General features: G+C 35.8%; 1 protein-coding gene across 1 annotated transcript in view; it reads left to right on the top strand.

Annotated features, from left to right (window-relative positions):
- The window catches only part of LOC137613828 (uncharacterized), a 32042-nt gene that overhangs the window by 17285 nt on the left and 1784 nt on the right, over positions 1-12973 (top strand). Inside the window, exons 37-73 of the mRNA XM_068343280.1 lie at positions 75-143; positions 334-393; positions 542-610; positions 802-861; positions 1011-1079; positions 1297-1356; positions 1500-1568; positions 1772-1831; positions 1977-2045; positions 3111-3179; positions 3436-3495; positions 3646-3714; positions 3905-3964; positions 4114-4182; positions 4374-4433; positions 4583-4651; positions 4869-4928; positions 5072-5140; positions 5344-5403; positions 5549-5617; positions 6691-6759; positions 7013-7072; positions 7219-7284; positions 7488-7547; positions 7695-7763; positions 7954-8016; positions 8468-8503; positions 9154-9260; positions 9341-9399; positions 9485-9624; positions 9713-9925; positions 10099-10308; positions 10415-10567; positions 10653-10831; positions 11019-11183; positions 11273-12673; positions 12762-12803. Coding sequence (XP_068199381.1) covers positions 75-143; positions 334-393; positions 542-610; positions 802-861; positions 1011-1079; positions 1297-1356; positions 1500-1568; positions 1772-1831; positions 1977-2045; positions 3111-3179; positions 3436-3495; positions 3646-3714; positions 3905-3964; positions 4114-4182; positions 4374-4433; positions 4583-4651; positions 4869-4928; positions 5072-5140; positions 5344-5403; positions 5549-5617; positions 6691-6759; positions 7013-7072; positions 7219-7284; positions 7488-7547; positions 7695-7763; positions 7954-8016; positions 8468-8503; positions 9154-9260; positions 9341-9399; positions 9485-9624; positions 9713-9925; positions 10099-10308; positions 10415-10567; positions 10653-10831; positions 11019-11183; positions 11273-12673; positions 12762-12803 — 4391 coding nt within the window. The remainder of the gene's footprint in view (positions 1-74; positions 144-333; positions 394-541; positions 611-801; positions 862-1010; positions 1080-1296; positions 1357-1499; positions 1569-1771; positions 1832-1976; positions 2046-3110; positions 3180-3435; positions 3496-3645; positions 3715-3904; positions 3965-4113; positions 4183-4373; positions 4434-4582; positions 4652-4868; positions 4929-5071; positions 5141-5343; positions 5404-5548; positions 5618-6690; positions 6760-7012; positions 7073-7218; positions 7285-7487; positions 7548-7694; positions 7764-7953; positions 8017-8467; positions 8504-9153; positions 9261-9340; positions 9400-9484; positions 9625-9712; positions 9926-10098; positions 10309-10414; positions 10568-10652; positions 10832-11018; positions 11184-11272; positions 12674-12761; positions 12804-12973) is intronic.

The following is a 12973-nucleotide window of genomic DNA, read 5'->3' on the forward strand; positions in this document are numbered from 1 at the left end:
TTTATGGTTTTTCTTCCATTTTAAGAAAAAAAAAAACAGAAAACACTAACACATCTCCAAACTTTTCATTGCAGATTCAACAGCCAACATCACAACACAGCCAAACTCAACACCTACAGTCTCACCAACAACCATTGTTACCAGTAAGTTTGCATGAATATCCACTTATAATTTGCATTTATATTTATTAATTTCACTTTCTGGGAGAACTTAAAATTCTCAAACAAAATAACATTATTACAAACAATAACAATTATTGGAGCAGATTTAGCATGATTTATTTCATACAGTGTAATTACTAGCAAGATTTCAAGATTTTAATGTCTCCTTCAGACTCAACAGCGGTTGATGCAACCTTTATGAGCATGACAACACCAACAACACCTTTGACAAGTGAGTATTGAAGAAAAAATCTTGCAAGATTGAAATATGAAAACAGAGTAAGACACATAAGAGTAGATCAGTCCAGATTTTGTTTTTTTTTCTATTTGACGAAAAAAAAAAAAGAAACACAAACACAACTCCAAATTTTTTATTGCAGATTCAACAACCAACATCACAACACAGCCAAACTCAACACCTACAGTCTCACCAACAACCATTGTTACCAGTAAGTTTGCATGAATATCCACTTATAATTTGCATTTATATTTATTAATTTCACTTTCTGGAAGAACTTAAAATTCTCAAACAAAATAACATTATTACAAACAATAACAATTATTTGAGCAAAATTTAGCATGATTTATTTTCTACAGTGTAATTACTAGCAAGATTTCAAGATTTTAATGTCTCCTTCAGACTCAACAGCGGTTGATGCAACCTTTATGAGCATGACAACACCAACAACACTTGCAACAAGTGAGTATTGAAGAAAAAATCTTGCAAGATTGAAATATGAAAACAGAGTAAGACACATAAGAGTAGATCAGTCCAGATTTTGTTTTTTTTTCTATTTGACGAAAAAAAAGAAAAGAAACACTAACACAACTCCAAATTTTTTATTGCAGATTCAACAACCAACATCACAACACAGCCAAACTCAACACCTACAGTTTCACCAACAACCATTGTTACCAGTAAGTTTGCAAGGATAGAAACTTAGATATCCATTTATAATTTATATTTATTAATTTTACTTTCTGGAAAAACTTCACATACTTAAACAAAATAACATTATTGCAAACACTAACAAATATTTTAGCAAGATTTAGCATGATTTATTTTCTATATATCAAGCTAAATCTTGCTAATGTAATTACTAGCAAGATTTCAAGATTTTAATGTCTCCTTCAGACTCAACAACGGTTGATGCAACCTTTATGAGCATGACAACACCAACAACACTTGTGACAAGTGAGTATTAAAGAAAAATCATTGCATGATTAAAATATGAAAACAGAGTAAGACACATAAGAGTAGATCAGTTTGGGTTTTTTTTTCTATTTGACGAAAGAAAACAGAAAACACTAACACATCTCCAAACTTTTTTATTGCAGATTCAACAGCCAACATCACAACACAGCCAAACTCAACACCTACAGTCTCACCAACAACCATTGTTACCAGTAAGTTTGCATGAATAGAAAATTATATATCCATTTATCATTTGCATTTATATTTATTAATTTTACTTTCTGGAAGAACTTAAAATTCTCAAACAAAATAACATTATTACAAACAATAACAATTATTGGAGCAAGATTTAGCATGATTTATTTTCTACAGTGTAATTACTAGCAAGATTTCAAGATTTTAATGTCTCCTTCAGACTCAACAGCGGTTGATGCAACCTTTATGAGCATGACAACACCAACAACACTTGTGACAAGTGAGTATTGAAGAAAAATTCTTGCAAGATTGAAATATGAAAACAGAGTAAGACACATAGGAGAAGATCAGTAGATTCATTTATTTTTTCCCTTTGACGAAAGAAAACAGAAAACACTAACACATCTCCAAACTTTTTATTGCAGATTCAACAACCAGCACTGCAACGCAGCCAAACACAACACCTACAGCTTTACCAACAGCTACTGTTACCAGTAAGTTTGCTGGAATGTCAAATTATATATATATATATATTTTTATTTATTGTCTGAGGAAGTATGTGTATGTGGGAGCGGTGCAGGACATGTATGAGGACTGTAAGACAGTAGTGAGGTGTGCTGTAGGTGTGACAGAGGAGTTCAAGGTGGAGGTGGGAGTGCATCAGGGATCAGCTCTGAGCCCCTTCTTGTTCGCTATGGTGATGGACAGGCTGACAGACGAGGTTAGACAGGAATCTCCATGAACTATGATGTTTGCAGATGACATTGTGATCTGTAGTGAGAGCAGGGAACAGGTGGAGGAGAAGCTAGAGAGGTGGAGGTTTGTCCTGGAAAGGAGAGGAATGAAGGTAAGAAAGAATACATGTGTGTGAATGAGAGGGACCCAAGTGGAAGAGTGAGGTTACAGGGAGAAGAGATGAAGAAGGTGGAGGATAAGTACTTAGGGTCAACAGTCCAGAGCAATGGAGAGAGTGGAAAAGAGGTGAAGAAGCGTGTCCAGGCAGGATGGAACGGGTGGAGGACAGTGTCGGGCCACCCAGTGGTGTGACAGGAGAGTTTCAGCTTAAATGAAAGGAAAGGTGTACGAAACTGGTGAGACCAGCGATGTTGTTTGGTCTAGAGACAGTGTCACTGAGGAAAAGACAGGAGACAGAGCTGGAGGTAGCAGAGATGAAGATGCTGAGGTTCTCTCTGGGAGTGACCAGGAAGGATAGGATCAGGAATGAGTACATCAGAGGGACAGCACATGTTAGAGGTTTTGGAGATAAAGTCAGAGAGGCCAGACTGAGATGGTTTGGACATGTCCAGAGGAGAGATAGTGAATATATTGGTAGAAGGATGGTGAGTTTTGAACTGCCAGACCTAGAGGAAGACCAAAGAGGAGGTTTATGGATGTAGTGAGGGAAGACATGAAGGTAGTTGGTGTGAGAGAAGAGGATGCAGAAGACAGGGTTAGATGGAGGCAACTGATTCGCTGTGGCGACCCCTGAAGGGAAAAGCCGAAAGGAGAAGAAGAAGAAAGTAAGGAAACATTAATAAATGCTGAATCTCATTTTGCAGATTCAACAACCATTACCACATCACAGCTGAACACAACACGCACAGTTTCACCAACAGCCATTGTTCCTAGTAAGTTTTCAGGATATAAAAATTATGTATTTATTTATAGTTTGCATTCGATCATTTTAGGATATTTTTTAATTAACTTTACGTGTATTTGTACAAAATGCATCGTGAAAAATTTGTCTGACCTTAAATTATAACAACAATTTACATGGTTATTAACAAAAGCTATTTACCTGATTAAAAGTTTGTCCAAAATCTTTATAACTGTAAATTTAAATAAAAAAAAGAAACAATTGGATTTTAAATATGTATTTTCCAGACTCAACATTGGTTTCTACAACCTCTATGAACACTACAATACCAACAACACTAGTGACAAGTAAGTGTTGCAAAAAAGTCATGCATGAGATGGAAATATGACAAAGTAGTTAATAATATTAGGTCAGAGTCTAATATTTATGGTTTTTCTTCCATTTTAAGAAAAAAAAAAACAGAAAACACTAACACATCTCCAAACTTTTCATTGCAGATTCAACAGCCAACATCACAACACAGCCAAACTCAACACCTACAGTCTCACCAACAACCATTGTTACCAGTAAGTTTGCATGAATATCCACTTATAATTTGCATTTATATTTATTAATTTCACTTTCTGGGAGAACTTAAAATTCTCAAACAAAATAACATTATTACAAACAATAACAATTATTGGAGCAGATTTAGCATGATTTATTTCCTACAGTGTAATTACTAGCAAGATTTCAAGATTTTAATGTCTCCTTCAGACTCAACAGCGGTTGATGCAACCTTTATGAGCATGACAACACCAACAACACCTGTGACAAGTGAGTATTGAAGAAAAAATCTTGCAAGATTGAAATATGAAAACAGAGTAAGACAGATAAGAGTAGATCAGTCCAGATTTTGTTTTTTTTTCTATTTGACGAAAAAAAAAAAAAGAAACACTAACACAACTCCAAATTTTTTATTGCAGATTCAACAACCAACATCACAACACAGCCAAACTCAACACCTACAGTCTCACCAACAACCATTGTTACCAGTAAGTTTGCATGAATATCCACTTATAATTTGCATTTATATTTATTAATTTCACTTTCTGGAAGAACTTAAAATTCTCAAACAAAATAACATTATTACAAACAATAACAATTATTTGAGCAAAATTTAGCATGATTTATTTTCTACAGTGTAATTACTAGCAAGATTTCAAGATTTTAATGTCTCCTTCAGACTCAACAGCGGTTGATGCAACCTTTATGAGCATGACAACACCAACAACACTTGCAACAAGTGAGTATTGAAGAAAAAATCTTGCAAGATTGAAATATGAAAACAGAGTAAGACACATAAGAGTAGATCAGTCCAGATTTTGTTTTTTTTTCTATTTGACGAAAAAAAAGAAAAGAAACACTAACACAACTCCAAATTTTTTATTGCAGATTCAACAACCAACATCACAACACAGCCAAACTCAACACCTACAGTTTCACCAACAACCATTGTTACCAGTAAGTTTGCAAGGATAGAAACTTAGATATCCATTTATAATTTATATTTATTAATTTTACTTTCTGGAAAAACTTCACATACTTAAACAAAATAACATTATTGCAAACACTAACAAATATTTTAGCAAGATTTAGCATGATTTATTTTCTATATATCAAGCTAAATCTTGCTAATGTAATTACTAGCAAGATTTCAAGATTTTAATGTCTCCTTCAGACTCAACAACGGTTGATGCAACCTTTATGAGCATGACAACACCAACAACACTTGTGACAAGTGAGTATTAAAGAAAAATCATTGCATGATTAAAATATGAAAACAGAGTAAGACACATAAGAGTAGATCAGTTTGGGTTTTTTTTTCTATTTGACGAAAGAAAACAGAAAACACTAACACATCTCCAAACTTTTTTATTGCAGATTCAACAGCCAACATCACAACACAGCCAAACTCAACACCTACAGTCTCACCAACAACCATTGTTACCAGTAAGTTTGCATGAATAGAAAATTATATATCCATTTATCATTTGCATTTATATTTATTAATTTTACTTTCTGGAAGAACTTAAAATTCTCAAACAAAATAACATTATTACAAACAATAACAATTATTGGAGCAAGATTTAGCATGATTTATTTTCTACAGTGTAATTACTAGCAAGATTTCAAGATTTTAATGTCTCCTTCAGACTCAACAGCGGTTGATGCAACCTTTATGAGCATGACAACACCAACAACACTTGTGACAAGTGAGTATTGAAGAAAAATTCTTGCAAGATTGAAATATGAAAACAGAGTAAGACACATAGGAGAAGATCAGTAGATTCATTTATTTTTTCCCTTTGACGAAAGAAAACAGAAAACACTAACACATCTCCAAACTTTTTATTGCAGATTCAACAACCAGCACTGCAACGCAGCCAAACACAACACCTACAGCTTTACCAACAGCTACTGTTACCAGTAAGTTTGCTGGAATGTCAAATTATATATATATATATATTTTTATTTATTGTCTGAGGAAGTATGTGTATGTGAGAGCGGTGCAGGACATGTATGAGGACTGTAAGACAGTGGTGAGGTGTGCTGTAGGTGTGACAGAGGAGTTCAAGGTGGAGGTGGGAGTGCATCAGGGATCAGCTCTGAGCCCCTTCTTGTTCGCTATGGTGATGGACAGGCTGACAGACGAGGTTAGACAGGAATCTCCATGAACTATGATGTTTGCAGATGACATTGTGATCTGTAGTGAGAGCAGGGAACAGGTGGAGGAGAAGCTAGAGAGGTGGAGGTTTGTCCTGGAAAGGAGAGGAATGAAGGTAAGAAAGAATACATGTGTGTGAATGAGAGGGACCCAAGTGGAAGAGTGAGGTTACAGGGAGAAGAGATGAAGAAGGTGGAGGATAAGTACTTAGGGTCAACAGTCCAGAGCAATGGAGAGAGTGGAAAAGAGGTGAAGAAGCGTGTCCAGGCAGGATGGAACGGGTGGAGGACAGTGTCGGGCCACCCAGTGGTGTGACAGGAGAGTTTCAGCTTAAATGAAAGGAAAGGTGTACGAAACTGGTGAGACCAGCGATGTTGTTTGGTCTAGAGACAGTGTCACTGAGGAAAAGACAGGAGACAGAGCTGGAGGTAGCAGAGATGAAGATGCTGAGGTTCTCTCTGGGAGTGACCAGGAAGGATAGGATCAGGAATGAGTACATCAGAGGGACAGCACATGTTAGAGGTTTTGGAGATAAAGTCAGAGAGGCCAGACTGAGATGGTTTGGACATGTCCAGAGGAGAGATAGTGAATATATTGGTAGAAGGATGGTGAGTTTTGAACTGCCAGACCTAGAGGAAGACCAAAGAGGAGGTTTATGGATGTAGTGAGGGAAGACATGAAGGTAGTTGGTGTGAGAGAAGAGGATGCAGAAGACAGGGTTAGATGGAGGCAACTGATTCGCTGTGGCGACCCCTGAAGGGAAAAGCTGAAAGAAAGGAGAAGAAGAAGAAAGAAAGTAAGGAAACATTAATAAATGCTGAATCTCATTTTGCAGATTCAACAACCATCACCACAACACAGCTGAACACAACACCCACAGTTTTACCAACAACCATTATTCCCAGTAAGTTTTCAGGAAATAAAAATTATTTATTTATTTATAATTTGCATTCAATCATTTTCGTATATTTTTGCATGAACTTTAAGCGTATTTGTACAAAATGCATCATGAAAAATTTATCAAACCTTAAATTATACCAACAAATTACATGATTATTAACAAAAGCTACCTTGGTTACAAATCTGTCTAAAATCTTTGCAACTGTAAATTTAAATAAAAAAATAAAACAATTGAATTATAAATATGTATTTCCCAGACTCAACAGTGGTTACTACAACCTCTATAAACACTAAATTGCCAACAACACTTGTGACAAGTAAGTGTTGCAAAAAAGTCATGCATGGCTGAACATATATGAAAAAATTGTAGATAGTAGTAGATCAGAGTCTAATATTGATGCTTTTTCTTCCATTTTAAGAAAGAAATAGAAACCCTAACACATCTCTAAAATGTTTATTGCAGGTTCAACAACCACCACAACACAGCCAAACTCAACACCTACAGTTTCATTAACAACCATTGTTACCAGTAAGTTTGTAAGAATAGAAAATTATATATCCATTTATTATTCGCATTTATATTTATTAATTTTACTTTCTGCAAGAACTTTACATGCTCAAACAAAATAAAATTATTACAAACAATAACAATTCGTTTAGCAAGATTTAGCATGATATCTTTTCTACAATGTAATTACTAGCAAGATTTCAAGATTTTAATGTCTCTTTCAGACTCAACAGCGGTTGATGCAACCTTTATGAGCATGACAACACCAACAACACTTGTGACAAGTGAGTATTAAAGAAAAAGTCTTGCACAAATGAAACATGAAAATAGAGTAATACACATAAGAGTAGGTCAGTCTAGATTTAGTGTTTTTTTCTATTTGATGAAAGAAAATAGAAAACACAAACACATCTCCAAACGTTTTATTGCAGATTCAACAACCAGCACTGCAACGCAGCCAAACACAACACCTACAGTTTCACCAACAACTACTGTTACCAGTAAGTTTGCTGAGTGTCAAATTGTATACAGTGCCTTGCGAAAGTATTGATCCATGGTTCAATCTTAACACTTTCCATGGATGACCCTTTAACAAAAGAGAGAAATAGCTTTTATTTACTTGGTTAGAATTTGCATGAATAATTGTGCTATTTTTTTTCAGTAAGGACTTAACACGTTGTTTTTTTGTAGCTACAACATCTATTGCTCCGTTTATAAGCACAATAACAACTTCGACGCCAATAGATGTCACAAGTAAGTATCTTACAATAGTGCACTGAAATGTAAACAGAATAAAAAACAAAACAAAAACTAAACAATACTTATTGTATTTTAAAAGTGTATGATTAAAAATATTTTTCAAAATATAAAAATATATGTCCTGGACTGCTTATTTTGAAGAGTGTATACTGTACAATCACTCAGTCAATGATATGTTTGTAGAGACAGGTAAGAGATTACTTCTTCCCTGTTTTAAAGTTGATGAAAACATCAATTGAATTTTTTTAATGTAAAGTACACTTACTTTGAATTCAAAACTCACCCACAAGTGCCCTTCTCACCTTGACTTAACCCAAACAAAGCAGCTATATGCAAGTTGGAAAAAAAGATACAGTCTAAACATGTCATTTGTTGTAATGACAAAATTAATATTGGCTTATATTTGGCTGTTTCATTTTCTGCAATAATGTGTTTTTTTTTCCAGACCCTCCTACAACACCGTCAACTCCATCACCAGACTGTAGGTATTTAGAATTAAAAGAGGGGGGGGGGACCTATGGTAGAAATTTTAAAAAGATTAAATTATCATTTCAATATGAACCTTTCGCACATACACCAGAACAAACTAGAAAAACCTAAAAACAGGTTATAATCTCCCTAAAGTCCATTGGTTGGTTATTTGTTTTGTTTTTGTCTCAAGTACTTTTTTCGCAAAAGCTACTGGGACCATCCCATGAAGTCGGTAGAAGACTGATGCATTGGCTAAAAAAAACATCCATTGAATTTGGTGCAGCTTAAGAAAAAGGGAGCAGAATCACTTTGCCCATCTTTTATTTTGTTTTAACTACTGTCATAAGTTTAAATGTCCTCAGTGTGAAATGGTAAATTATGTTTCTCCACATAATTTATGATAATACAGGTAACCAAAAATATAATTTGTATATCTTATACATATTTCTTGCATCTTTTCCAAGAACCTACATAATTTTACATGTCATCATTTTAGATATGCTCGTACATTAAAATGAGTCCATGAGGAGCCCTTTGTCTCCTTTTGGAAGTGACAAAGTTGCTGGAAGAAATTTTCCATTAAACACAAGTTACATTTTGAGACTGGAATATAAAGATTTTAATTCCTTTTCTTTTTCTCTCTTTAAAAAAACCCCCCAGTACTTAATTTGGACCTAACTGTCCGACTGGACAGGGAATTCACACCCGCTTTAGACGATCCAACAAGTGAAGAATTCCAAACTCTGGCATCAAGTATTACTGCAGCAGTAAGTGCATGCGTCCACTTTTAACTTGCATGTTTACTTTTTGTCCTTGTATTCACATCATTGTTATTTTCTCTTCACAGCTGGATTCGGCATATAGGAGCATCACAGGGTTTGAAGGAGTTACTGTGATCGATTTCGAGTACGGTAGTTATGGCATAAAAATACGGTATATATACGCAAGAAACTGTGAGCAAATTAAATCAATACTTTGAATTGTCTTACAGACCAGGAAGTATAATTACAGACTACACTGTTCAGACTACCAGAGTAATAGCGGCTGAAATTACTGAGGCAAACCAAAGGGTCCCAGAAGAACTGAGCCCTATTGCCCCTGTACTTGGTTCTGTCACTGCATTTTTCAACAGTAAGCCCAAAGCTGTGAGATTTTGCTGTTATTGTTGTTTAATTAATCTTGTTTGACTTCTGAATGCACTATTTTAATTCATCCAAAGGTTCAACTCCAATCAGCTTTCCAAGTCTCACTTACACTGGCAACAACATGACATTGACATGTGGCCCTCCTGATAATGTCAATGTGGGAGACATTTCTGCGTCTGAGTGGAGATTTAGAGGACGAGAAATTACGGGCAGTGGAAGAATTATAGTAGGTGTTTCTGACCGGCAATCCTTTCTTACAATTAACAACGTCATTCTTGCTGATATTGGTAAGTCTCAACTAGATGCATTTTTAACTAATAACAAAAACCCAGTTGTTCATACAAATCGAGTAATTCAATCATACATTCTGAACATAGTCCATTCGTATTATCAAAACTCTGACATTTTGATAATTGTGTAATCTTTGTTTTACATTATTAATTCTTTTGTTAATACACAGGACTTTATGAATGTACACAGAGAGGTAGTGCCATAACCTTCCTCCAGAGGGGAGTAGTAACAGCTAATGAGATCAGACAAGCTCCGATTTTGAGACTGCAGAGTAGAATCAATGTCGAATGCATCGAAGGAGCAATACAACCACTGCAGTGCTGCGTGCAGCCACAATTTAGAGTCCAGTGGTTCCAAGGAACAAATGTTTTATCCTTCAGTGAGTATGAAACGACAGCTGGAAACTTCTCAATTTGAAAAGTATTCTTTCAAAAATCCCACTATTATCAGTTTGTCTTATTAACACCATTGTTAAATGTTTACAGCTGAGGAGGTGGATAGTGAATCCTACTGCATCACACATAATTTCCAGCTGGAAGGCTGTAGTGAATTACCGGGAAGTGAGTTACTTTTCATGTGTGTGGTAGTTGAACCACAGGGCTTTCAGGGGACAACAAGAATGACTGTTTTTATAGACGGTGAGACTATATCATAACAATACTGGGAATTCTTAATGATTTTTAAACTCTTTTTTTTTTACTAATAAATTATTAAATTTTTCAGATGTTGTATGCGATGATGATATCTATGGAACTGGACGAGTGCAAGACATATCAATTATAGCATGTAACGAAGGTCAAGAGGGGTTCAATAGTGCAGTCTGCCGGGAAACAGGAGAATGGGAACTTTTTGAGGACACATGCATCGTGATAGAAATCAAGGAATTATTAATCGTCTCACAGGTAGGTAAACTATTGAAAATAAATGTGAAAGACACAGGTAAAATATCTATCAACACCAAATCAGTCATTCTAAAGTGGTTGTATTAGAGGGTCTGGTGTATTATTTATGTAAAATCTTAAAATACAGTCTGCTTTACTGGTCTTAGTAGCCATATTGTTTAATCACAAACCATGTCATTTTTTTTAGGATTTGGTGGTGGAGGAGGTGCCAGAGCTTGTGTCAAATCTAAGTAGAACTTCCAGGAATGAACAAACCCAAATCACAAACTCAACTGCAACTATAACAGCCATTGTTGATATCATAAACAACGTTGCAACAGTTTCCACTGTAGTGAGTGAAACTGTCATACAGGTACATTAAACCAACGATAGTGTAGTGTAAATGTAAAATAAAAATGCTAACAAATGTGGCTTTGAATTGATGTATCTTGTCATCTGCAGGATGTTCTGGAAAGTGTTGATGTCATCATTGCTAGTGAAACAACTGAGTCTTGGGTGATTCTGAACGCAAATGAAACTGGCAATGCAAGCTCAAGATTGCTAGGTTCGCTGGAAGTTCTTTCTCAACGATTGGTTGGCGAGTTCTCCGTTGAAACTGAGCGGATTGTGTTAAACAGAACTGTGTTTAACAACTCTTTCTTGGCAGAATTGAACAACAGCGTTACAATTGACATTCCAGACACAAACTTTACCAATGTCTTCATCACCACCATCACCCTCTCCACCCTTAATAATGTTATGCCAACAAGGAATTCCAGCTTTGATGTCAACCTTTTCAATGGCACAAACAATGAAACTGAAACTGACAATGCCATCAATGGCGCCGTTTTGCTAGTCCAAATAAATGCCACAATTGAGAATGTCACTCTGAGCTTTGACAAAATTAACAATTCCCTGTTGCTAAACCCACAATGTGTCTTCTGGAATTTCACACTCTTTAATGATTTAGGAGCATGGGATGATGAGGGTTGCACATTTGTTTCAGACATAAACGACACTGTGACCTGTAACTGCAACCACCTCACTTCATTCTCCATTCTAATGGCAACAGGCATCCCTCCAGTACTGCGAGTTGTCTTGGATATAATCACTTACATCGGAGTTGGGATATCTTTGGCAAGCTTAGTCATATGTCTAGTAATTGAGGGGTACGTTTGGAAGGCTATTACTAAAAATAGCACTGCATTCATGCGTCATCTTTCCATCATTAACACTGCTCTGTCTCTCTTGATCGCGGATATTTGTTTCATCATTGCTGCCTCTATTGCTGATAACCCCCTTGAAAACCCAGGAGAGGACCATACCGTTCCAGTGGGACCATGCAGCGCAGTGACATTTTTTATGCACTATTTCTACCTTGCTTTGTTCTTTTGGATGCTTGTTTCGGGCCTTCTGCTTTTTTACCGGACAGTCATGGTCTTCTCCCACATGTCAAAGTCAGTTATGATGGCTATTGGCTTCACTCTAGGCTATGGGTGCCCTCTGATTATAGCTGTTGTTACTGTTGCAGCAACAGCTCCAGGAAATGGATACATCAGGAGAACTGATGCTTGTTGGCTCAACTGGTTTGAAACAAAGGCCCTGCTGGCTTTAGTAATACCAGCCCTTGCCATAGTTGCTATCAACATTATAATTTTATTAGTGGTCTTGTTCAAAATGCTTAGAAGAGGCATAGGAGATGCTGCGCAAACAGAGGAGAAACACACGCTAGTGGTCATTGCAAGGTGCGTGATCATTTTGACTCCTTTATTTGGCCTGACCTGGGGTTTGGGGATAGGAACCATAATATCATCAACAAATCAAGGAATCCATATTGCCTTTGCATTCTTCAACTCTCTACAGGTATTTGCTTCGAGTTTGTATGCATATAGGTGTATCGTTTTGTGTAATATACATTTACAAGTGTATATTCCATGTTTTTTTTCCACAGGGTTTCTTTATTTTAGTATTTGGGACCCTATTTGATTCAAAGGTATGTTGACTTTAAAACAAAAAGAAATGTAAAAATAAATTTTGGAATTTTAGAGAATTAAATTCAGACAGTAGTTCAGGAAGTGCTCATAGCCTTTGTTTATATAAATTTACCAACACAATATAAAAATATCCCATTACAAATTGACAATTACAATTAAAATGCAAAAA

Source organism: Antennarius striatus, chromosome 19 (assembly GCF_040054535.1).
Source record: "Antennarius striatus isolate MH-2024 chromosome 19, ASM4005453v1, whole genome shotgun sequence".
In the NCBI taxonomy this organism is placed as follows: Eukaryota; Metazoa; Chordata; class Actinopteri; order Lophiiformes; family Antennariidae; genus Antennarius; species Antennarius striatus.